General features: G+C 37.4%; 1 protein-coding gene and 1 long non-coding RNA gene across 6 annotated transcripts in view; one reads left to right on the top strand and one right to left on the bottom strand.

Moving 5' to 3' along the window:
• LOC148114229 (uncharacterized) overlaps positions 1 to 25883 on the bottom strand; it is a 202125-nt gene that overhangs the window by 86536 nt on the left and 89706 nt on the right. For 2 of the 4 annotated variants that reach the window (XR_015733932.1, XR_015733931.1), the window contains exons 3-4: positions 21484 to 21652; positions 2938 to 3005 (exon numbers count right to left, since the gene is read on the bottom strand). Coding sequence is in view for 1 of the 4 variants with exons in the window: in XM_087892503.1 (XP_087748629.1) it covers positions 2938 to 3005 (68 nt within the window). In the remaining 3 variants the exon portion in view is untranslated. Of the gene's footprint in view, positions 1 to 2937; positions 3006 to 21483; positions 21653 to 22350; positions 22408 to 25883 lie in introns of all 4 variants that reach the window. The other 2 variants (XR_015733933.1, XM_087892503.1) reach the window with 2 other exon arrangements.
• The window catches only part of LOC117663351 (uncharacterized), a 63994-nt gene that overhangs the window by 24092 nt on the left and 14019 nt on the right, over positions 1 to 25883 (top strand). The window contains exons 2-5 of one of the 2 annotated variants that reach the window (XR_015733934.1): positions 8341 to 8406; positions 13472 to 13674; positions 14606 to 14673; positions 24023 to 24068. This is a non-coding gene — a long non-coding RNA (uncharacterized LOC117663351). Of the gene's footprint in view, positions 1 to 8340; positions 8407 to 13471; positions 13675 to 14605; positions 14674 to 24022; positions 24584 to 25883 lie in introns of both variants that reach the window. The other variant, XR_004590751.3, reaches the window with a different exon arrangement.

Genomic DNA, 25883 nt, shown 5'->3' with positions numbered 1-25883 from the left:
AAACCAGGCCTAATAGCAGTAACTCTGTGAGGGATCTTGGAGTCTTAATGGACAGCCAATTAAACATGAGCCAATCATGTGCAGTGGCATCGAAAAAAAAGCCACAGAGGGCTACAATCAAGATCAAGGGAGATGCTAATACCAGTCTATAAAGCCTTAGGAAGATCACACCTAGAATATTACATCCAGTCTTGGTCACCACACTATAAAAAAGATGTTGAGTCCAGGGTTGGGCTGCTGCCGGTTGTAACAACCGGTTAGCTCAAACCCAAAAATGTGAGATAAGAAAAATTTTGTAGAGAAAGGGGCAGTGGAATCTTTGATTATGTGACACAAAACCCTTAAAGGTAATTAAAGTAATAAACAGTAATAAAAATATTTTAAAAAGGAATTTTTCAGCTACAGTCTGTGAAGTGGATAGAAGATAAATTGATGAATAAATTATAAATGAATTAATAAATAAATTTCTCCAGTAAAACAAGGATTTCTATATAGGGATACCATTCTCTAGTGACGTAAACATGCTATAACAAGTCTAGACTATTTATCTCATAGTTTGTGTTTAAGAACAAGATAGAATAAAATATTTTTCTAAATACATTTAACTGGGTTTTATGCACAAACTACTTTTACACTCAACAAACAATTACAAAGAGCCCTCAGTTTGAATATATTTGGATTAGGCTGCAATCCATTTCCTGCCAAAAAATGCTTGTACATCATACGAAATGATGTACAAAAGGAAACCCTACCTGGCCCATTTGCATGTATTCAGCGTCGCCACCAATGTCCACCTACCCAAGCAATTAAGACGAAAAGGGGACAAGGTCTCCAAGAGACTAAGGTTCATGGGATACGAATCAGGGACAAAGGGTCTTAGGTTCATAGACAACAATAATAGATTCATAGTATCACGATCAGCAGACTGTCACGAGCACTCAAATTGGTCGAAAATACACTCAAACGATATTTTCTTTAGACGAGACCAGTCCAAATACATACAGGAAGAGAGGGACCAGGACATAGACAAAGCAAGAGAACACAAAACACGTAGAGCAACACATCACGAAATCAAGATCAAGGAGTGGAAGGAAGGGCACCCAACATTAAGACTCGACAAGCTCACAGATAAGGAAGCAAAATGCCTACATGAGGCAGACACACCACCATACAGGCCAGTCAGAGCAAATAGGAACAAAACACCCAAAAGATTTGAAGACTATATTATTTCCATACAGACAGACAACATCACTCCTAACTCATATGAGAAAGTACTCAAACTACCCCAGGAGGAAAAGAAAAAAATGGGAACAAGCCATGACAAGGGAGATGAGTAGCCTCAGGGACTTACAGGTATATACACCAGCCAGAGCACCAAAGTACAAAACACCAATTGGGACAAAGTGGGTTTACAAAATTAAACTTTTAGAAGACAACAAGGTGCTATACAAGGCGAGATTAGTAGCCCAAGGTTTTGCCCAGAAATACCCAGATGATTACACCGACACCTATTCTCCCACGGTCAGGGCCGAGAGCGTTAAGAGTGCCCTAGTGATAGCTTCCATCTTAGGACTTGGGGTATACCGATTTGATGTCCAAACAGCATACCTACACGCTAAATTAGATAAAAGTATTTATGTTAAGGCCCCATCAGGAATTGAGGATAGGGACAGCAAAACATGGCTCCTAAACAAGAGCCTGTACAGCCTTAGACAGTGGTATGACTGCTTAGCTGGGACCCTTAAGTCAATGGGTTTTATGGCTACCTCAGCAGATAAATGTTTTTTTGTAAAGAGGGAATACGGTTCAATTGAAAGTGTTCTTGTTTATGTGGACAACATATTGTATATTGGAAAACAGAAATCCAAATGTGACGATTTTGCTGCTGAACTAAAGAAACACTTCTCACTCAAGTCCCTGGGGACAGTTGACAAATATTTGGGAGTCCATATCACCAAGACAGACAAAGGCTTCCGACTCACCCAAAAGGAAAAGATCATAGAACTGCTACATAGATGCAACATGTCGGAAACCAAGCCTAGCGAGATCCCCATGCAGCCGGATTTCCTAAAAAACATATACAATGAGGTGGAACCGTTCACGGACAACAAACTGTACAGATCCACTATAGGTTCACTGTTATACATAGCAAACTGGACAAGGCCTGATATTGCACTACCAGTCAACCTTTCATCCAGACATGTCAGCCAACCCACCACTTACCATTGGGATGCCATTAAGAAACTACTCAAATACTTAAAATACAGCTCTGATACGTAATTATGTCTCGAACCTGATGCCTCTAAAGAACCGAAATTATCATGCTACGCAGACGCTGACTGGGCAGGAGACATCAAAAGCAGAAAGAGCATGTCTGGATATGTTTTCTTCCTCAACAATAGCCCCATACATTGGTATATGGGCAAACAAAAGCTAGTGGCCACTTCCACCACTGAGGTGGAGTTTGTGTGCATGTGCAAAGCCGCTAACAACCTAACCTGGTTCGACAACCTACTCTATGATGTCTGGGCAGAACTGTCATATCCCATTGTCATCCATGAAGATAACAAAGCCGCCATCGAAATATCCAAGGCCGACGCTGTTGGCCAAAGGTCACGCCATATAGACATTAAGTACAAACACGTCAGGCAACTTTCAGAAATTGGTTTCATCAAGGCCATCCATTGTGAAACCGAGGAACAAACAACGGACATTCTCACCAAACCACTACAATACAAACAACATACCTACCTAATGTCAAAATTATATAGGTACATGTGAAACATATATATGTATATATAGATGCTCAAGGCCTACCATCAGACATTTAGAGGGTTTTTTGTCAAATAAAATGTCTAACCCTTGTACAGATCCCTACACCATGGTTCAGCATGGGTTAACTCACTCAAACCCATCATCCCCACAACCCCACCTTACCTTTCACTCCTCCCTCTGGGTATAAGAGTCCATCCACAAGGGCACCTCCCCCAGATCCAGTCGAATATCTGTAAGGCATAGATGTAAGGTCAGATACATATATGCTTGGGCCTATATCATACCTTCACTTACGAATAAATAAGCTATACCAGCTATTGTGTTGTACTGAGAGTTATTGGACTAGATCCTTCGATCTAACAAAGAGAATGCAATTTTATGGAGCCTTAACAAAGCAATCCGACACAGGCATGATTGTCTTCTGAAAGTTGCTGCTGATTTCAAGATGTAGATAAAAGTGCACAAAAACAGAAGTTTCATCAAATAAATAAACTCAACATCCAAAAAAAAAATCTTAGACCACATGCTACATGCATACTCACTATTTTGAAAAGCCTCAAATGAAAATGACAGTTTCAAGACTGAAAATTAAGACTGAATTTTTAAAATGCATTTCTTGTCTTTCTTTTTCTGTCATGTTCTCATAATTGCTTGCTTTTTGCAACATGCTAATTTTTCCCCCCTTTTCAAAATGTTCCTCTTCATAAGCAATTTCTCTAAAATTATGAAATTCTCCTCTTTCTTTTGGCAGCTTTGTTTTTTTCTAGTTCTTTGTAGTTGTCTGTTGTAGTGTCAATGTATATTCTGCTCTGTTTGCATTAAAAGCAGCTGAACAATATAAATATGAATGATTTTTCCTTGCTTGCTTTCTTAAGAAAAGAAAAATCACATTTGCAATGAACTAAAAAAAAAAACCAGATGTCCAGAATACAACAAGTTTATTACTATCAATGCATATCTTTTAATATAGGATACAAAAGAACAAGGCAGAGATTCCACATCTAAATAATGCACGGAACATGAAGAACAAAATGTTATATCTGTTAATAATTAAACCTTTAATTTTATATGCATTTCAATATTTATGAGGAAGGAGCATATTGTTACTGCTTTATAGCCTGTCTCCCTTCTGCTTCCTATTAGGAAACAATTAATTATGTTATGTTATAATAATGTAAACATAATTATGTTATGGCCATATTTAGAAAACTGAGATAAAATTTGCCAAATGTTGGATCATAGTCCTATAATCCCTGGAACTGAGGGACATTCTAATTCATAACATTTGAGTAGCTACATATTTCACATTTCCTTTTTTATTTTTTTATTTTTTTAATTTCCAATTTAGATTATCAAATGCTTTTTGGGCATCAAGGAAAACCAGTGTTTTTCCGGGTGTGATTCGTAAAACTCTAATGTATTTATTATTATTCTCATGTTATTTTTGATTTGTTGGCCCAGCAGAAATCCATTTTGGTCCAAGTGTATATGATTATTTAATACTTTTTAAATTCTTTCAACTATAATTACTGCAAATATCTTGTAATCTGTATTTAGCAAGGAGATTGGTTTGTAATTTTGTATTAACTGATAGTCCATATCTTCTTTGGGTATGATAGTAATTATTGCCTCTGTCCAGGGTGTCGGAATTTTTGCCTTTTCCAAAGCCTCATTATATATTCTAATATGGTTTCTCCCAGTATTTCCTGTAGGTTTTTATATAATTCCGCTGGTAGCCCATCTGGCCCCGGTGTTTTGTTGTTTTGTTGTTTTTTCAGTGCCAATTCAAATTCAAGTTTAGTTATCAGTCTGTTTAATATTTCTCTTTGTTCTTCTGTAATTGTTGCTATTTCTGATCTTTCTATATACTGTTTTACTTTTTCCTCCTCTCCTCTTCTTGTTTGTATAAGTTTGAAAAGAATGTCAGGATAATTTCCTTTTTAGCTTCTGTTCTGTATTGAATTTCTCCTTTTTCGTCTCTGAGTTGGTATATCATTTTTTTAGCTTTTTCTTTTTTCAATTTATATGCCAACCATTTGCCTGTTTTGTTCGCAAATTCGAAATAGTTTTGTTTTGCCATCTTTATTTTCTGGGCTATTTCTTTTTGATTTATCAAATTTATTTTATGTTTTTTATTATTATTATTGAAAAGTTTTACAAAAAAGAAAGAATTTCCCCCCCCCTGTTCCCCCCACCCTTTGCCCCCCTTCATCCCCCCTCCCCCCCGACTTCCCAGAGCAAAATACAAGGTTCTGTCAAGTTTCGGGGCTATCTTAAATAAACTTCATTCTCAAGCGCAAAGTCTCTAATGAATCACTTTTATTTTTAAGAATAGCAGAATCCGACATTCCTGATTCAAGTTGCAGCCAAACTGGCCCCTCCTTCCAACCCCCTCCTCTTCCGCTCTCCAACCCCAATGTCCCATTGGCCATCATGCAGATCCATCTCTACATCCCGGCACGTTCTTTTCACAGGAATGTGGCCCCCACCCTCGTCACCCAGGAAACACTATCTGTAACATTCAAAAAACTAGGTAAAAGTTCATCTCAGCAATAAATCAAGCTTCTGCTCTATGCTTCATCTTGTTCATGTCAGCGCTGGAAGAGAGCCTAATTTGGAACGCTGATATCCGGCCCCTCTCCCTTCACTTCTGCGACATCACCTATCCCATTGGGAAAAACACAACAAGATTAGTCTCATCAGCCCCTCCTTGGCTGTGCACCCCCCCTCCTGGCTTTCCCAGGTGGTCTGCATGGAATTTTGCTATAAGGCGTTCAGCTTGAATGTTTGCGCTCTTCACCCAGGAAGCCTCTGACAATGGGTAACCCTTCCATTTAATTAAGTACTGAAGGCGCCCCCTGTGCCATCTTGAATCAAGAATCCGCTGCACTTCGTAGTGCATTTGGCCCCCAACAACCAGGGGCCCAGGGGGTTCACGTGGCTCAATAAATCCCCTTTGTAAGTTTTTGTCTATGTAGTCCTGCATTTCCTGCATTTCTCGGGGCATCATGGCATACATTTTAGGTTTGGGTAGTTTTGCTCCTGGGATAATCTCGATGGCACAATCGGTCTCGCGGTGGGGGGGCAGAATGTCACACTCGGCCTCGCTGAATACCCCTGCAAGGTCTTGGTACTCCCTTGGGATCTAGTTTGCATTACAAGCGGTGGTGGATGCGGTTGCCAATTGCTTTGCTGCACCTTCTGGGAGGGACCCTTGTGTTGGTGGTGTTTTCTTCTGTAGTGGAGGGCTGCTTTGGGGTTTCAGGGTGGGAGGGAATTCTTCTGGTTGGGGCGGCAGGGGTTGGGGCCCCTTTGCTATTCTCAGCCTGCGGGTTCCCTCTTGCCACCAAATGATCGGGCCCCATTTGTTGAGCCATGAGAGTCCCAATATGACTGGTTCTGTCATCTTGGGGGCTATTATGAAGCGGATCGTCTCCCAGTGATCTGCGAGTTCTAGTCTCACGGGTTCAGTCAAGTGTGTGGCGTACGCTCCTCCCACTAGGGACCCATCAACTTGCTTGAAGCGAATTGGTTGTTTGAGCTGTTTAGCTCGGATTCCCAATTTTAGAACTGTGGGTAGGTTGATTAGGCACCGTGTGCTACCCGAGTCTATTAGGGCTTGGAAAGTCTCTTGGGCCCCTGTTTTGGGGGCTGTTAGGCGTATGGGGAAAAGAAAAGGATGGACAGGTCCACTCACCATCGGGTCATCCTCGCCTTCGTCCTCCGTGTCATAGGGTTCGGGAGACTGATCTCCTTCTTCTGGGATTCCTCTGGTTTCAGTCAGATGAGCGAAAAACTCCGGGATTTGGGGAGCTTCCCGCGGTACGTGGGTGACGCGCTTGGGCCCTCGTTCCGGTCGTGCTTTGGGCGGTGGAGCTGGTCCCGGTCTAGGCGTTCCACATCTTGCTGCTATGTGGCCGCTTCCTCCACATCTGTAGCATTTCAGTGGGCTCCGTGGGGCAGTTGGTCTGTAGGAGGGCTATGATGTTGGGGTTTCTCGTCTGTTGAGTGGCCCCTGGTCTGATCAACCTCTCTCCTTTCCCTCTGGTGGTTTCGGCGTGTCGCTCGCCCGCAACCCTCTGTCGACTTTTATCGCTACCCGGAACCATTCAGAGAGTCGGTTTGGGATGTCACGATAAGCAGTCACTTGGGAAATTCTCTTATCTAGGCTTGTTCTAAAAAAATACACCAGCAATCGCTCTGGCAGGGTAGGCAGGGTCCCAATGACTCTCCTGAATTCACGGATATGCTCTTTGATGGGCTTCCCCTTCTGCATTAGGTTTCTGAGCTTGTCTTCCACATAGGGGTCATCCTCCTCCTCCTCATAACGGGCTCTCAATAGTTGCAAGAACCCATCCGTATCTTGCAGCTGGGGGCCCCTGTTTTTATAGAGGGATGCTGACCATCTCTTTGCTTCTCCCTCCAGCCCTTCCGAAATGGCATTCACTAGGGCTCTGGGGAAAGGGTAAAGGTGTCCAAAACGCTCTATGTATATCTCAGCTGAATCGAGGAATTGGACGAGGTTGTCTGGGTCACCGTCGAACTTCCCTCTGAACTGGGGTGGCTCCTCCCTCTCTGCCCTCTCCTCTCTGTGCTGAGCTCTGGAGGGCCGGCCTTGGTGTTGATAGTCCTCTGCCTCGTCTCTCATCCTGGGATAGGGAGGTGCTGCCTTGTCTGGGCTTTGCTGCCATTCCCATCCCCAGCTCGCCCTTCCCAATTCACTTAGGGGTTTTTCTTTATCTTTTACATTTCCAAAAGGAAATTCCGCCTCTAAGGCTTTTGGCACAGTCCCCGGGTACTTATCTGGCTCACGTTTCTTTGCTTGAAGTTCTGTGGGGAGGGAAGGCGGAGAAAGTTGAACCTTTGTATTTTCCAAGTTGGCTGGGATCACGACCGCTTCTGCTCCTCCCGTTTCTTGAAGCAGGCTTTCCTCCGAGAGCTTGGCTTCAGCCATAGTCCGTCCGACCAGATGTATGGGAGGGAACGGGATGATTTAAACTCAGCCAGCCTGGATTTGGAGGAGAGTTTGGCTGTCTGTCAAGTTTCGGGACTATCTTAAATAAACTTCATTCTCAAGTGCAAAGTCTCTAATGAATCACTTTTATTTTTAAGAATAGCAGAATCCGACATTCCTGATTCAAGTTGCAGCCAAACTGGCCGCTCCTTCCAACCCCCTCCTCTTCCGCTCTCCAACCCCAATGTCCCATTGGCCATCATGCAGATCCATCTCTACATCCCGGCACGTTTTTTTCACAGGAATGTGGCCCCCACCCTCGTCACCCAGGAAACACTATCTGTAACATTCAAAAAACTAGGTAAAAGTTCATCTCAGCAATAAATCAAGCTTCTGCTCTATGCTTCATCTTGTTCATGTCAGCGCTGGAAGAGAGCCTAATTTGGAACGCTGACAGGTATTTCATTTAGTCAAACATAAACTAGATTAATCTACTTGTCCTCAAAGTACTACCTCTGTCACTAATTTTGAAGATATGGCTCATTTAATAGACATAGGCTCGTTATAATTAAATAAATTCATTTATTAATATATGTTCCTTACTTTCACAGAATATTCAGAAAGATCAGTTATGACAGTTGGAGGTGGTCTTATATACAGGATGGGCGGGGCTAACGGTAAGTATTGACCTATCATTGATTTAGAGGAAGGAGAATGTATATTAACCCTTGCTTATCTTATGATATAGCTTTAGTTTATATAAAGCAAGGCATTTACACTTGACAAATCCCCCTCTAAATGCCGAGCATTATTATTATCAATAAAATATTTAGGAATAGAATACATCTTAACACATAACTTTTCTACTAAAAATACATGTTGTTTAACCTGTAAAGGTTTTGTTAATATGTCAGCTATTTGGTCTTTCGTATAACAATGTATTGTTTTAACGAAGCCATCTTTAGAAAGCTGTCTTACGTGTTTATTCTTTATATCTATATGTCTAGATCTTTGTCCAATGGCATCTGATCTTGATATCTCAATTACTGCCTTGTTATCCTCATGTATAATTATTGGTAATGACGGGTTCATCCAGATATTGATTATTAAGTAATTGATCCAAACAAGGTTATTTGAAGCCTTGGAAAGGCAAATATATTCAGCTTCGGTTGTTGAAGTTGCTACTAAGTCTTGTTTACCTGTATACCAACAAATTGGACAGTTATTGAGAAAGAATATGTATCCAGATGTACTCTTTCTAGTTTTTGTGTCTCCTGCCCAATCAGCATCCACATAGCAATTGAGTGTGGGTATTTTGAAAGAGTCTGGTTCTAAATATAGACAAAAATCCACGCTGTTTTTTAGATTTCTGAGTACTTTCTTTATTGCTTCCCAATGGAAGGTCGTAGGTTTGCTTACTTGTCTTGATAATAAGTTGAGAGGCAATGCAATATCTGGTCTGGTCCAATTCACGATGTATAGAAGAGAACCAATGATTGACCTGTACAATGTGTTATCTTTAAAATCAGAAAATGGATCGTTCATACTTTTTAGAAAGTCAGTTTGCATAGGAGTTTCACAGCCTTTAGCATTAATCATATTACATTTATGTAAAAGTTCAACAATTTTTTCTTTTTGTGATAGACAGAAGCCCTTTTCTGTTTTATATACTTGTACCCCTAAATATTTATTTATTTTACCCAGAGACTTTAGTGAGAAATGTTTCTCTATTGCAATAGCAAATGCATTTCGTTTATCTATGTCCTTGCCAATATACAGAATATCATCTACGTAAATTAATACATATTCTAGTGATTCATCCTCCTTTCTAATAAAGAAACAGCTATCTGCTGATGTTGCTGTAAATCCTATATCTTTGAGTACTTTGACTAAGCATTCATACCATCGTTTTCCCGATTGTTTTAAACTTTTATTGAGCAACCATGTGTCATTTTTGTTAGTATCTTTACTGTGTGGTGCCCTTACATAAATTTCCTTGTCTAAATTTGTGTGTAAGTATGTGGTTTGTACATCATATTGATAAACCTCTAGTTTTAGTATTGAAGCTATCATTAATGCTATTTTTACGCTTTCTATTCTTACAGTAGGAGAAATTTATTTATTTATTTATTTATTTATTTTTATTTTTATACCGCCCTTCTCCCGCAGGACTCAGGGCGGTGCACAGCCAAAATAATACATAGTATACAAAATTTAAAAACAAATTAAAAACAATTAAATAATTTTGGCCCAAATAATTTAAAACAACCCAATTAAAACCGAATCAATTAAAACTGAGAGGATGGGATCAAGCCAGCCCGGCTAGATGGAATAAGTGTGTTTTCAGGGCCCGACGAAAAGTCTGGAGGTCTGATATCGTGCGTATCTCAGGGGGTAGGTCATTCCAGAGGGCTGGTGCCGCCACAGAGAAGGCTCTCCCCCTGGGGGTCGCCAGCCGGCACTGTCTGGCCAACGGCACCCTGAGGAGGTCCTCTCTGTGTGAGCGAACCGGCCAGTGGGAGGCTATTGGCGGCAGAAGGCGGTCTCGCAAATACCCCGGCCCTAAGCCATGGAGCACTTTAAAGGTGGTCACCAACACCTTGAAGCGCACCCGGAAGACCACAGGAAGCCAGTGCAGCTTGCGCAGGAGAGGTGTCACGTGGGAGCGCCCGTCGCTCCCATAATCCCCCGTGCGGCCGCATTCTGGACCAACTGCAGCCTCCGGGTGCACCCCAAGGGGAGCCCCATGTAGAGAGCATTGCAGTAGTCCAGGCGGGAAGTGACGAGTGCTTGAGTGACCGTGCGTAGGGAGTCCCTATCCAGAATAAGTATCGGTATAATCCTCAGGGTACTTCTGGGAGAATCCCTGGGCTACCAGTCTTGCTTTGTATAAGTTCTTTCCTCCTTCTAGTGTTTTGATTTTAAAAATCCACCTAGTACCTATGGGTGTTTTATTGTTTGGTACGTCAGCAGGTGTAAACACATTTAATTCTTTTAGACTGTTCATTTCTTTGGACATAGCTAATTCCCATTTAATTCTTTCTTCGTGTGGTAGTTTCAATACGTCATCATAGTTATTTGGTGTAATTGTGTTGGATTGTACATGCATTACATAATCTTTAAATTTATTTGGCAATTGTTTTCTATTATTTCTAATTGGTCTATCTGGAATGCTGTTAATATCATGTAAGTGTTTTACTTCTCTCTGAGTGAGTGAATCTATCTTGATTTTATTATAATCTTTTTTACATTTCCTTTTGTTATATCTTTATATCTTTGATGTATGTATGAATTTTTTCCATTTTCTGATATATCGAGTTTATTGTGTTTTGTTTCTATATTTTTTCTTATCTCGTTAAGATGTATTTTGGACCAGTTTGCCTGTTCATGAAATACCGCAGTTCTGGATACTATGAAGTTGTTATTACTATCTATGAATTTGTATCCTTTAGTACCTGGTTCATAACCCATGAACCTTAGTCTTCTAGATATTTTGTCTCCTTTACGTCTTAATTGTTTTGGAATATGTACATCAGCAGTGACTCCAAACACATGCAGATGTGCTATCTGTGGCTTCTTATTATACATTATTTCATATGGAGTCTTGTTTATGACACTAGACCAAAGCCGGTTAATTGTGTAATTAGAGTATACAAGTGCTTCTGTCCAGAAATGTCTACCTATCCCTGCATCCTCCAAAAAACATCTAATCATGGTTTGTAGAGTAGAATTTCGTCGTTCTATAACCCCATTTTGAAAGGCTGAGAACGGACTTGATTTGAAGTGTAACATTCCCTTTGACCTAAGCCAATGTGTGAATTCTTTTGACATGAATTCTGAACCTCTGTCTGTCATAATTTGTTTTATCTGTATGTTATGTTGTGTCTCTACCATTTTATGGAATTCTTTGAATTTTTGAAATGTTTCACTTTTGTGCCTTAGGGTATATACAAAGTCGTAACGACTGTAGTCGTCTACGATAGTAAGGAAGAATCGTTTTTTGTATTTTATTGATGGTGTTAATGGCCCTACTAAATCCATATGTACCAAATTGAAAATATGACTGGTAGTTCTAGATGCCTTTTTTGGTCTTGATTTTGTTTTTAGTTTTGAGCATTTACACACTGAACATTCCAAATAATTTTCACAATCATTTATTTTAACACCTTCTGCATGTTCAGTCATTTTTTGGACAACAGGAAAACTGGCATGCCCCAATTTTCTGTGTAGCATATGGGCATAATCATCATGTATAGGCTTTCCTATTAAGGGTTTCCTGGATGTGATATCATGTATTGACTTGTCTTTATTAATGTGTCTTGAGTTGATTTTGTCTTCCTTTATTACTATATCTGTGTCTTGCTCTATGTTTCTGTTTACACTGTGAGACTCATTATCATCTGTGCATAAGTAAGGTAAACCCCTTTTGATTACAATTCTGCCTATGATTTCTTTGTCTTTTTCTAATATAATTTTCCCTCCTTTGAATGTTATTTTTATGTCTGATTCCTTACTGAGTTTGATAGCGCTGAGTATGTTGTGAGGCATCATTGGTATTAATAGTACCCCCTCTATTCTCCCTATCCCTGGTAGATTTATATTCCCTTTTCCTGTTACTTGTACTTCATTTTGGTTGGCTACTTTTATTAAAAAAAATTCTTCAGTGAAGGATGATAGAAGTTCCTTATTATTGGTTGTATGATTGGTGGCTCCAGAATCAATGAGCCACATGTAGTCTGTCATGTTCTGATTCATTGTTTTTGTTTGTTTTTCTATCCCATATAATGATCTATGTTTGTTATCCCTGGAGTCATCTTTACGTCTATTCATGTCTTTTGGACTTGGGGAACTCCTACGCCTGTACCTATCCCCTAAGTATTGTCTATCATCATATCTATTTCTGGGGTCGTATTTATAATTCTCTCTTTGAATTTTAGGGCAATCCCTCTTACAGTGTCCCCTGGATCCACAATTATAACACTCCATGGTGTTTTGTCTTTTGTCTTGAAATACCACTCTATTTATAGGCCTTTGTTCTCTACTACGACTTTTTCTCAAGTTATCTTCTGCAATTAATCTATTGGATAGATTTTCAATAGATAAATATCCTAAATTTACTGTGTCTAAATGTGATATGAAATTGTCCCATGATGGATCTAAAGAATTAATAATAACACTGTTCATAGTTTGGTCTGACACAATTTCCCCCCTCATATGTAGCTCAGCTCTAGTTGCATTCAATGACAATAGATGTTCACTTATGGTGATACCAGGCTTAACTCTAGCAGAAAAGAAATTTTTGGATATTCTTGTAGTTGTTGCTACACTTTCACTATGGAATAGTTTAAACATACTTTGTACAAGTTCAGATACAGTCAAATTATGTTTTACACTATGATATATAGTTGGTGAGATACTAGAAATTAATAGATAAAATGCTCTGTGGTGTAAATTGTCAATTTCTAGTGTCCATGGTTTTTTAGGTGGATTAGTAATAAAGAACAGTAAATTTTCTTTTAGAAAGACAACTTGAAGCTGTTGGATCCATTCCAATAAATTAATTCCATCCATCCTTAGCTTTGGAAAATCATTTGGCAAATTTTCTGTGTTGTTAGCTATGTTACTTACAACAGGCGTCTGTCCGTGGTGCTGAAGATGCTGGTAACAGCAAAAAGGCACAGGGATACTAGCAATTAGCTTGGGAGGTTCACTCTGTATCCACTTGCTTCTATATTCATCTAGTGACGTTTGCGCATGCGCGAAGCTCATTTTGTTCCTGAAGGCTTCGGAGAAGGACCTTGTTGTTGCAGCTCCCTCGTAGTGGTCTCCGTCGGATGGGCAGGCCTCAATTTCGCTCCCAAGGGTCCACCATTGCGCTGAAGACACTCCTTCTGCCTCGATGCCCGAATGCAGATTTCTGTCTCTCAGGAACGTTTGTGGTGTAGGTGAGTATTTACAGTTACCTCTGGGTTCTGGTATGCGCAGTTCTGGTAGTTGATAGGGGGTGGATTCTGAGATGTATTGAGGTGTTTTTATTTTTTTCTTTAGGTTCTCTTTCTTGCGATTGGTTTGTTATTTGTTCCTTTTTCTTTTCTTTAGATGATTTTTAAGACCCCTTAGATATGATTAGTTCAGGTCCGAAAGCGTCGAAGAGGGTTTTCATAGCCTCTTCAATTTGCAATTCAGTGGGAAGGGTTTCTGATTCGGAATCAGATCCTTCAGACCAATTTTGTTCATTTTGAAATTTTTTATTGTAATAAATTTTCCGTGTCATCCATTTTGGATTTTTGTTTCTCGATAGTGATTGGTCGTCCATTTTGTCGGGCTGATTTTTTGAAGATGGCCGCCATTCAAGTTTTTTTACAGGACCGTTAGTTTCAGTTAGAATGTCAGTTTGGAGTAGATCTTTTTCTGCTTCGTAGTTTGCTGTATTTTGTGTATTGTTATAATTTCTTCCCGCTGCTCCGTTATTTTTTATTATTTCTTGGAGGTCCATGGTGAGGTCTTCATCATCACTTTTTGATTTTATTAAATTCAGTATTTTCAGCCTTAGGCTATTATTTTTACTCCTATTCATTTTTTGTTTGTTTAGGCTATGAGTTGTTTCTTCATCTTCCATCATGTACTTTATATTTTTTCTTGTCGTTTTTCAGTTTGAGGCTTTTTGAACAGAGATGGCTTTATCTCTGCTTCTTTTTCTTCTTTTTCTTCATTTGAAGAATTTAGTTTTTATATGTCTATTTTCTTATTGAGCCATTTAACCATCCTCTTGTTACCAATTTGTCACTAATTTTGAAGATATGGCTCATTTAATAGACATAGGCTCATTATTATTAAATAAATTCATTTATTAATATATGTTCCTTACTTTCACAGAATACATTCAGAAAGATCAGTTATGACAGTTGGAGGTGGTCTTATATACAGGATGGGCGGGGCTAATGGTAAGTATTGACCTATCATTGATAGGAGGAGAATGGGAGGAGAATGTATATTAACCCTTGCTTATCTTATGATATAGCTTTAGTTTATATAAAGCGAGGCATTTACACTTGACAACCTCCCCCACTGAAACCTTAACTCTACTACCAATAACCAAATACTTCTAATACTAACAGTCATTCATAAGCTATTTGATATTTTCTTGTCTGATACTTATTTTGAATATAATCAATCCATCTTCTCTATTCCGATACGTATCTTTCTTGCGTGTGGTCCTTCAAGTACGCCGAGATTTTCGCCATTTCTGCTAGGTTTGTTACTTTCAATGTCCACTCTTCAATAGTAGGCAAAGAGTCTTTCTTCCAATATTGAGCTACCAGCAGCCTAGCTGCTGATATTAAGTTCAAAATCAATTTAGTCTCTGAAACTGTACAGTCTGTAGTTATATCCAATAGAAACAATTGAGGAGTAAATTTCAACCTTCTTTTCAAAATGTTCTGCATCACCCACCAAATTTTTATTCAAAATGCCTTGATTTTCTTACAGGTCCACCATATATGATAATAGGTTGCATCATTACATTCACATCTCCAATATTTAGCTTGCAAATTCGAGTACATACATGATAATTTCTTAGGATCTAAGTGCCATCTATAAAACATTTTATAAAAATTCTCTCTCAAATTTTGTGCTTGCGTAAATTTAACATTTCTGACCCAAATCTTTTCCCACGTTTCCATCATCACTGGTTCCTGAAAATTTTGTGCCCATTTAATCATACAATCTTTAACCAATTCAGTTTCTGAGTCTATTTCCAGTAATGCATTATACAACCTTTTAATATGCATCTGACTTTGATCTCTAATCTGTTTCACCAAATTTTCCTCATTTTGCATAACCCCAATTTTTTGATCCTCCCTCCATCTAGCTTGGAGCTGACCATACTGAAACCAAGTAAAAATTATCCCTTCTTCTTTTAATTCCTCTAGAGATTTCAATTGCAACTTACCCCTTTCCAAAAGAAGAAGCTCTTTATAAGTAATCACTTCTATTCTTTGCTCTGCACTTATATTTTCTATTACATGTCTGGGGTTTGCCCATATAGGTATCTTGTAATTCAGCTTATATTGGTACTTTTTCCACACCCTCAACAATGCATTTCTAAGTATATGACCCTTAAACACTTTATCCACTTTTTTTTCATACAACAAGTAAGCATGCCATCCATATAACAAATCATAACCTTCTATATTTAACATTCTTTCTTCAGTTAAGTTAAACCAGTCACTAATTTGTGATAAAGCTGCAGCTTCATAATACAATCTTAAATTAGGCATTTTAAGGCCTCCTCTCTCACGTATATCCTGTATAATTTTCAGTTTTACTCTTGGTTTCTTCCCAGCCCAAATAAAAGTATTAACCCCTTTCTGCCATTCCATCAGATTTCCATCTTTTTAAAGCACTGGTATCATTTGAAACAAAAATAAAAACCTAGGTAATACATTCATTTTTATTGCTGCTGTCCTTCCCAGTAGTGATAGTTGTAACTTTTTCCATTTTTCCATTTCTTTCTTTCTTTTTGCCAGAGAATTTCATAATTGTTTTTATACAATTTCGTATTTGAGGCTGCAATATATATGCCTAGATACTTAACCTTTTTAACTACTTCAAACCCCGTTATCCTCCCTAACTCTTCTCTTTGAGTTATAGATAAATTCTTAGTTATCATCTTTGTCTTGTGTAAATTTACTTTGAATCCAGATACTTTACCATATTCAGCTACCATATCCAACATATAGGGAGCCACTTCTATAGGTTGAGATAAAGTAAGAACCAGGTCGTCTGCAAACGCTCTTAATCTATAATCCTGCTGTCTAATTACAATTCCTTTTATTTTATCAGAATCACGTATCTTATTCAGCAAGACTTCTAAAGTTAAAATAAACAACAACAGCGACAATGGACAACCCTGCCTCGTACCTTTCTCAATTTTAAACTTATCTGTTAAACCTCCATTGATTATTATTTGTGCTGTTTGTTCCTGATATATTGCTCTAATTGAGTGTATGAAATACTCCCCAAAGTGCATTTTTTCTACTATTTTAAACAAAAATTGCCAGTTCAATCGATCAAATGCTTTCTCTGCATCCACAAATATAAACGCTGCAGGGACCTGATTATTTTTCTTCAAATATTCCAATAAGTTTATAATTTGCCTAACATTATATTTCATCTGTCTCCCTTTTATAAAACCTGATTGGTCATTGTGAATAATTTGTTGCATAACTGGCATTAGTCTATTTGGTAGTATCTTAGCAAAAATTTTGTAATCTGTGTTCAAAAGTGAAATTGGCCTAAAATTTTCAGGTTTGGTACAGTTTTGATCTTCCTTCAGAATCAATGAAACAAAAGCTGTTCTCCAAGAGGGTGGGACTCCTCCCCCTGATTGAATTTTACAAAATAGAGTTTTAAGCGGCTCTACCATTTCAAGCTGTAAATTCTTATAATAAACAGCTGTTAGTCCATCTGTTCCTGGAGCTTTCCCTATTTTTAACTGCTTAATTGCTGCAACAATCTCCTCTGAAGTTATTGGTTGATTCAATCCTTCCCTCTGTTCCAACGTTAGTTCCAACATATTCCCTTCCTTTAGATATCTATCTATATCTATACCTTATATTGAGTCACTAGCATATAGCTTTGTATAAAATTCCAAAAAAGCCTTTTTAATCAAATTCTGTTGGTAAACTTCCTTACCTCTATATTCTATCTTACTAATGACTCGTGCTTTCTGTTTTTTCCTCAACATGTAAGGCAACCACCTACCTGGTTTATTGGAATTACAAAATGTATTATGTTTAGCATATTGTAAACTAGTTGCCACCTGATCAGCCATTAACATATTGAATTGCCCTCGTAGTATGTTTATTGTTTCTTTTACTTTCTTATCTCCTGGATTAGATATAAGTAATTGTTCTTTCTTTTTTATTTCTTCCTCTATCTCTTTACGCTTCTTCTGTTGTTTTGATCTATATTTATTATTCATATGTATTAAGATACCCCTCATATAAGCCTTACTAGCATCCCAAACCATTTCCATAGGAGTACCCTTATTCATGTTAATAACAAAAAATTTTCTCATCTGTTTTTTAAGCTCCTTTACATTTTCTTCATATCTGAATAAGTTTTCATTCAACCTCCAAGACCTCCTTTCTCCCCTCTCCTGTTCAAATTCAATCCAGACTGGACTATGATCAGTTAAAGTTCTTGGAAATATCTTTGTCTTCTTCACCCTGGAAATAAAATCATTTCTGATTAGTATAAAATCAATCCTGGAAAAGGATTGATGTCTATCAGAAAAAAAGGTAAAATCTTTTTCCTCCAGGTTACGTTCTCTCCAGATATCTCTCAATTCTATATCTTCCATCATATCAAAAAAAGATGTAAGTAGTTTTGCACATGCTGAAGTCTTTGATAAGCTTTTTTTATCTTTCTGCGTATCAATTACTCCATTCCAGTCACCCATTAGTATAAAAGATTTATAATCCCACTGTATTATTTTAGTATGTAAAAATTTATAAAACTTGTCTTGTTGCTGGTTACGGGCATATATTCCGATAAGAAGCATTTTTCCAGACTGTGTCAATAACTCAATTGCAATATATCTTCCTTGATCATCTGCCTCAATTAAATTAACTGATAGTCCTTTCCTTACATATATGACTAATCCATTTTTCTTCTCTGGCGCTGATGCCAGAAAGTTTGTACCTAATCTTGAGTTTATCAAATATTTTTGGTCTGATAATCTAATATGTGTTTCTTGTAAGCAAATAACATCGTTGTTGAATTGTTTCAAGTAGTGAAATACTTTCTTTCTTTTTTGTGGAGAGTTTAGGCCATTAACATTCCAAGATAGGAATTTAGTTGCCATCTTTAGCCTTTCGAAGCCTTGTAAGCATCAGCTGAAGCTCCTCCTCCACCTTACTCTTCGGCCTAGCTCCCCCCACTGCTTCTGCTTTTTATACTACTTGAGATGAATCTTGAGATTGTTGCCCTTTTGGTTGTTGTTGTTGCAATTTATAGGTTGCTCGCGTCAGTCGTTGTGTTTTCGGCTCTCCATTCTTAGGTGGTTCCAAAGTTGGGGGTAAACCCCCAAGATCCAAATCTTCTTCCATAATAATTCCTCCAGCTGCAGCTTCAGCATAGGTTTGTATCTGTTTTCCATCTTTTCCTTGTTGTATCATCTCCATTTTCTTCTCCCCCCCCCAGTGAGGGTGGGTATCCAGCCTGTAACACGTTTACATAAAAATCTTTTGCCTTCCAAACTGTGTTTAATCGATATCTTTCTCCTTTATAAGTCACTATTAGACCAGTTGGAACATCCCATCTATATGCCACCTGTGGATTTCTCAGCTCATTTACCAAAAAGCCAAAGTCTTTCCTGTTCCTCAACATCTTTAGAGGAATCTCTTTCAAAACCACCACCTCCTGCCCACCCACCTGAACTTTATTATTGTAAGAAGCTTGTAAAATTTCATTTCTGATCCTCCTAGATGTGAAATAAATCACCACATCTCGTGGCAGCTGTCTTTGTTTTGCCAACCAGGAATTAACCCTGTAAATTTTGTCAATTTGGATTGCCACATCTTCTGGTTTTTCTTTAATTATCTCAGCCATAGCCTCAGCATAAATGTCTTTTAAATTTTCTTTGCTATTTTCCTTCAGGCCTTTCAGTCTCAGAGCAAACTCCATAGATCTGTATTGTAACATTACCAATTCATCATCCACTTTCTCTGTTCTAGTCATGACATCACCCATTTTGCTCTCCAGATTTAAATTGGCTTCATTAATTTCTTCAACTTTCCCATCAAACTGAATAACAAGATTTGAGTCCTGATACAGCAAAAACGATATCATCTCTTATTTTATCATGCTCCTTTGCAACTGCTCCCTTGATCGAACCTATATCTTCCTCTATTTTCTTAAATTTCCCTTCAACAAGTAAAGTTAAATTGTTCATTGCTTCTCTCATTGCTATTGCTTGATTATTCATGGCTTCTTTCATAGCTTCCTTAAAATCATTAAGTGCTGCTTCTTGACTCTGGGTCTGGCTCTGTGAATCAGCCGGAAGTTGTGCTTTCTGTGTCACCACTGACACAACTGGGGAGCCTCCCCCTCCTTTAGCAACTCCTAGTTTCACTTGCCATTTTTTTTCTTTTTTTCCTTCCCCCCCTCTTTTCTTTGAAAACGACAAAGTCTTTAATGATGTTAATTTAAAGTCTCTGAGTTGCCAAAGTAGTTTTTTCCCCCTTGTTCTCTTCCCTCCGCACTCTCCGTTCCCAGCAGTTAATAGGCAGCCAATCCACTCTCCCAGCGCAATGTTCTCAAGCACTTTCATTTCAGGCTTTCACTGTCAAAGCCCTGACAAAAACGCCATCTTCCGCCTTCAGCTCAAGATTCAGATCGAAACAAAGTAACTTTGAAATTTATTTTATGTTTTGTTATGTTCCATTCCTCTCTTATTTTTTTATTTTGGGGATCTTTTTGTTATTTGTATTCTGTGTTTTTTAATTCTTCATATAGTTTGTTTTGCTGTTGTCTCCTTTCTTTATTTTTCTTCCCTAAGTATGCCATCGTCAGTCCTCTTATGTATGCTTTTGTTGTATCACAAAAGTTTTGTAGGGAAGTATCCTCTCTTTTGTTTAACTTAAAAAACGAATCTAATTCCTTTTCCAGCATTTGTTTAAACCCTTTTTCTTTGCATATATTTTGATTCATTGTCCATCTCCTGAATCTTTTTCCCCGCTTCCAATTTATGTGTATTGGGTTGTGGTCTGCCCATTCATTTACTCCAATCTCTATTGTTTCTACAACTGTCCTAATATCCGCAGTCATCGAAGCCATATCGATTCTAGATCAGGATTGGTGTGGATGAGAGTAAAATGTATATTGATTCTCGTCTTCATGAGTCTCCCTCCAAACATCTCTCAGGTTTATTTCCGTGGCCATATTGAAAAATTCTTTTGGTAATGTTTCTTTCTTTTTTTTAATTTTTCTTACCACTTTTATAATCTTTTTTGGCATCTACTATTGCATTATAATCTCCAATTAGACAGATATTTTCATATTCTAATTCTAATATTTTTTAATGTATTCCTCTAAAAAATTCCTGTTGATTTTAGTTAGGGGCATATATTACTACTAAAAGTGATTTTTCCTTTCTATTTCTAACTCGACCATCACCGTTCTTCCTTCCTCGTCTGCATATATTAGTTTCAATTGTATCCTTTCTTTTACATAGACTGCTACTCTGCTACACACCTTTATTTTTATCTTATATACGTTTCAACTTATTCTGAATTTATCTATTTATGCAAGTATACACTATAATATAACAGTATGACACTATAACAATATCACAATATAATCAGTTATTATCTTGCAACTTATCAATTATTATCAATTAGTTCTTTACAATATTTTCAGTCAGTGTAGTTGTATTTAATTTAGTTTTCTTTTGCTTTTATATTCTGTAATTATAAAATTAATAAATATAAATTCACAATGCAATAATTAATTATAGCTGTAATACAATCCTTTTTTCTTCCCCCTTCCTTTAGTGTTTGTATATATATTTTTGTATATATGTTTTATTTTTCTTTTTGTTGTTCTCTGACTCTTCTTCCCTTCTCCAATCTTGCTTCTGGTTGTTATGGTAATTATAGTTTAAAGTGTTAGTCTCTCTCCTTAAGTCCGTCACCAATCATCAATTAAGTCCCACAATTTTTTCAAAAATTTCTTAAATTCTTCTTTACCTCTTAGTTTCTCCAGTTTTTCGCCTTCTCCAGTTCTCTCCATCTTGTCTTGGAGTCTTAACTCTGTCGCTGTTCCTCCTCCGGTTCTGCTGACTCACTCCCTGGGATTCTCCTTCCCTCGTGCTGATCTCTTTTTCTCTCCCTGTTGCACTTCCCTTTTAGTCCACCGCTTAAAGTTAATTAAAGTAATAAACAGTAATAAAAATATTTTAAAAAGGAATTTTTCAGCTACAGTCTGTGAAGTGGGTGGAAGATAAATTGATGAAAAAATTATAAATGAATTAATAAATTTCTCCAGTAAAACAAGGATTTCTATATAGGGATACCATTCTCTAATGACGTAAAAGTGCTATAACAAGTCTAGACTATTTATCTCATAGTTTGTGTTTAAAAACAAGATAGAATAAAATATTTTTCTAAATACATTTAACTGGGTTTTATGCACAAACTGCTTTTACACTCAACAAACAATTACAAAGAGCCCTCAGTTTGAATATATTTGGATTAGGCTGCAATCCATTTCCTGCCAAAAAATGCTTGTGCTTTTTGTCCCCGAAGGAAAAAAACACTTTCTACCACAGAAAAAAATATTGTCAGGAAGATGGCATAAGCCCTTAATATTGAGCTGAAACCAATGTCAGATTGTTAAACTGTTTCAAAATGATTGTTTGTTGAAATTGTTGGTTTCACTTAAGGACCTGGTGTCACATTCCCAGTCCAAGGAATACGGTAAGAATTAAGAACTTTCTGGTGTGCTGCTCTGCCTAATGATTAGAGTTACACAACTGTAATATCAAATTCGAATGATTTTATATTGGCTACTTTACAGCATTGGTAAGGTCCAGCCAACCTGCTTCACAGACATACTTTACTGTTGGAAGTTTTCCAATTCATCATCCAGGATATAATCCAGGAAACATATTCCTAGTTATAGAGAATGAAATGACGTAATTAAAATTCCATACTCCTATTAATGTGTGCATATGTGTGTGTACACATATACACAGAAAGAGACAGAGAGAGATAGAAAGAGGAAGGAAGGAAGGAAGGAAGGAAGGAAGGAAGGAAGGAAGGAAGGAAGGAAGGAAGGAAATAAAGAGTCAGAGTCAGATAGAGATTATAATGTACCTAACTTAAACATGAGGGAAAGTTAGACCCCTGAACCTTAGCAAATTTTGTAGACATTGATGCAAAAGAATTTTAGTCAGTTAATCTCATTTAATTTAACCATTTTCCCATTACCTGAATGGATAACCAATCTGATGTTCAATATGAAACCATTTTCCCAAAGCACTGTACAATTGCAAAGCTAGTAGCTCAGGAAATGGAAACAAATATAGTTTTTTACATAATGCCTGCTATAAACTTCTAACTCCGTTGAATTGTATTAAGTCAGAACTCCTAATTATTGTGCCATCTGGGAGCTTTGCAAATGACAGGCCTGTTGAAGACATACTGAAAGGCCTATATTTAGCAAAACCCTGTCTTCAGTGTATGTAATTGGTGGTTCCCACACTTTTTTTTTCACTCCAAGGACTGCCAGACTCTGTTCCTAAATTACAAGTCTTCTATCTTTTAAGAGAACTCCAAGGCACTTTTCATCTTGGTTTGGTTCTTCTTCATTAAAAAAGAAAACTTTTCATCTCATTGGAGGCTTTTATTACTATTTATTGGAAAGTTTTGTTTCCTCTTATAATTTTTTTTCCTATGGTGGGTGGGTAGAATGGAATCCTCTGTTTCATGCATATTAAACATTCCCACTGTTTCCACTTCTTGGCCAAAAGAAATGTGATGCTCATGATAACTGCCATTATTCAAAGCAATCCCAGTGATTGAAAGTAAAATTGAAATCTGAGTATGCCATTCAATCCTTTTATGTTTATGGGGAAAAAACCTAGAGAACCTAAAATGATCCAGCTACTCCTTCCAGACTTGATTGAATAGCTGTAGGTAGTAGTTGAGTAGTGCTTATAGATGACCTAAAAGAATCAATGTACATTAGCTCTGGTTTTTCATCTTTTAGATAGCTTAGAGAGGGGGCAGGTGGGGGACACAGAGAAATGTCATAGTAAAAGAGTATGATAAAATGGGGCTAAGATTTTTTTTCCCCTTTCCCCTTTTATTTTAAAATAGGATAGAAAATCATGGTGATTGCTGGAAAATACAGCACATATAATTTCTGCAGTCAAGCTAAATTGGATAAGGGAGTTTGTGCACTGTGGGCTGCACAATCCTGATGTAGCAGAAAAGTCTATGTATCTATTTCTCCCATATTTTGCCCCCCCCAAATTAATTATATCCCGTATACCCATTTTATGAAGTAAGTTTTAATAGTAATAATAAAAGAAACATGGAGATATAAGTGCACTTTGCCACTTATGATAGTCAATATAGTTTGACTTTGATATAATGAGGAAAGTCATCCAGGAACATTACTATATTAAGGGTACCATTTTGGACTGCAGAATGCCAGATGATTACTAGATGGCAGCGAAGTGTGAATAGCTCTTTTCCTTTCTTTTCTATATCCCCTGCTTAGGAAATGTGAAATATGGACTTCCGGCAGTGACGTCATCGTGGAGAGGGTGAGGAAATGGGGCACCATTTTTGGAGCCCAAAAAACTCTGTAGCAGAAGCTCTTTTAGGACTTTCTTACTCAATCCCGTAGAGCTTGGAAATAAAAGGGGAAGTTCTGAAGCCCCTGGGTGATACGCTATCGACTGGGAGGAAAAAGGACAAATCCTTTAAAATCTGGTGGAGAGGAAATCGACTTCTAAGGCAGATAGGAGCGATGGTGGCTGAATAGAGCGAAGCAAAGAGTGAACTAAGCAGTTTCGAGTGGCAGACTGAAATAGACCCAGAAGAAGGAAATCGGAATACACGGAGAAGCGCGAAGTGAGGAGGGTGCAAAAGAGATGGAGAAACAAGTGGCGGCGGACTAAAAGGGAAGTGCAACAGGGAGAGAAAAAGAGATCAGCACGAGGGAAGGAGAATCCGAGGGAGTGAGTCAGGAGAACCGGAGGAGGAACAGCGACAGAGTTAAGACTCCGAGACAAGACTGAGAGAACTGGAGAAGGTGAAAAACTGGAGAAACTAAGAGGTAAAGAAGAATTTAAGAATTTTTTGAAAAATTTGTGGGACTTAATTGATGATTGGTGACGGACTTAAGGAGAGAGACTAACACTTTAAAGAGGACTGATGTGATAGCATGATAGAAAATAACTATAATTACCATAACAACCAGAAGCAAGATTGGAGAAAGAAGAAGAGTCAGAGAACAACAAAAAGAAAAATAAAACATATATTCTAAATACAAATATATATATACAAACACTAAAGGAAGGGGGAAGAAAAAAAAGGATTGTATTACAGCTATAATTAATTATTGCATTGTGAATTTATATTTATTAATTTTATAATTACAGAATATAAAAGCAAAAGAAAACTAAATTAAATACAACTACACTAACTGAAAATATTGTAAAGAAATAATTGATAATAATTGATAAATTGCAAGATAATAACTGATTATATTGTGATATTGTTATAGTGTCATACTGTTGTATTATAGTGTATATTTGCATAAATAGATAAATTCAGAATAAGTTGAAACGTATATAAGATAAAGATAAAGGCGTGTGTATCTAAGGCTGTTTTTGTATAAATAAAGGGTAGAGAAAAAAAGTATAAGTATATCCCCCCCCAAAAAAAAGAAAGAAAGAAAACAGGGAGAGAGAGAAAATAAGGATCAAAGATTAATATTTATATGTTAGTATGGGAAAACTTCACACAAGCTTTAAAAATGTCAACTAAAACCACCATAGCAAAAATAGGAAAAAAACCAACTACAAATCCTACAATAAAAGTGTCATCACCACTACAGCAAAGAACAATAGACAAGATGATAGGAGAAGAAAAAGAAAAGCCGGAAATGACATTAAATGCTATGCAAAACATGTTTCAGATGATTCAAGAAACACTATTAATAACACAAGAAAAAATTGCGGATAATCATGAAGAAATGAAAATGTTTCATGCAGAAATCAAAAATGAAATAGGAGAAGTAAAAGAGGATATTAAAAATATAAATGATAAATTTGGAGCTATCCAACAATCAATAATAGAAAATGAAGAAAGAATTTAAAAAGTGGAAAGAAAAATAGACCAAGTAGAGACAAAAGTGGAGACAATGGAGCAAAAATCTTTTCAACTAAATAAGGAATTGTCTGACACAATAGCGATGCTGGAGATGGAGAAAACTTCATATTTCTTGCGCTTTCAAAATATAATAGAAGAAAAAGATGAAGACCTGGGAGAAAAAATGACGGAGATAGAATTAGAAATAATACAGAAAGACAAGTCAGAAATAAAAGGACAGTTGGATAAAATATACAGGGTAC

This window comes from Pantherophis guttatus, chromosome 4, assembly GCF_059756535.1.
Source record: "Pantherophis guttatus breed Tessera chromosome 4, ASM5975653v1, whole genome shotgun sequence".
Classification (NCBI taxonomy): domain Eukaryota; kingdom Metazoa; phylum Chordata; class Lepidosauria; order Squamata; family Colubridae; genus Pantherophis; species Pantherophis guttatus.
This window is presented reverse-complemented; position numbering and strand designations above follow the sequence as displayed.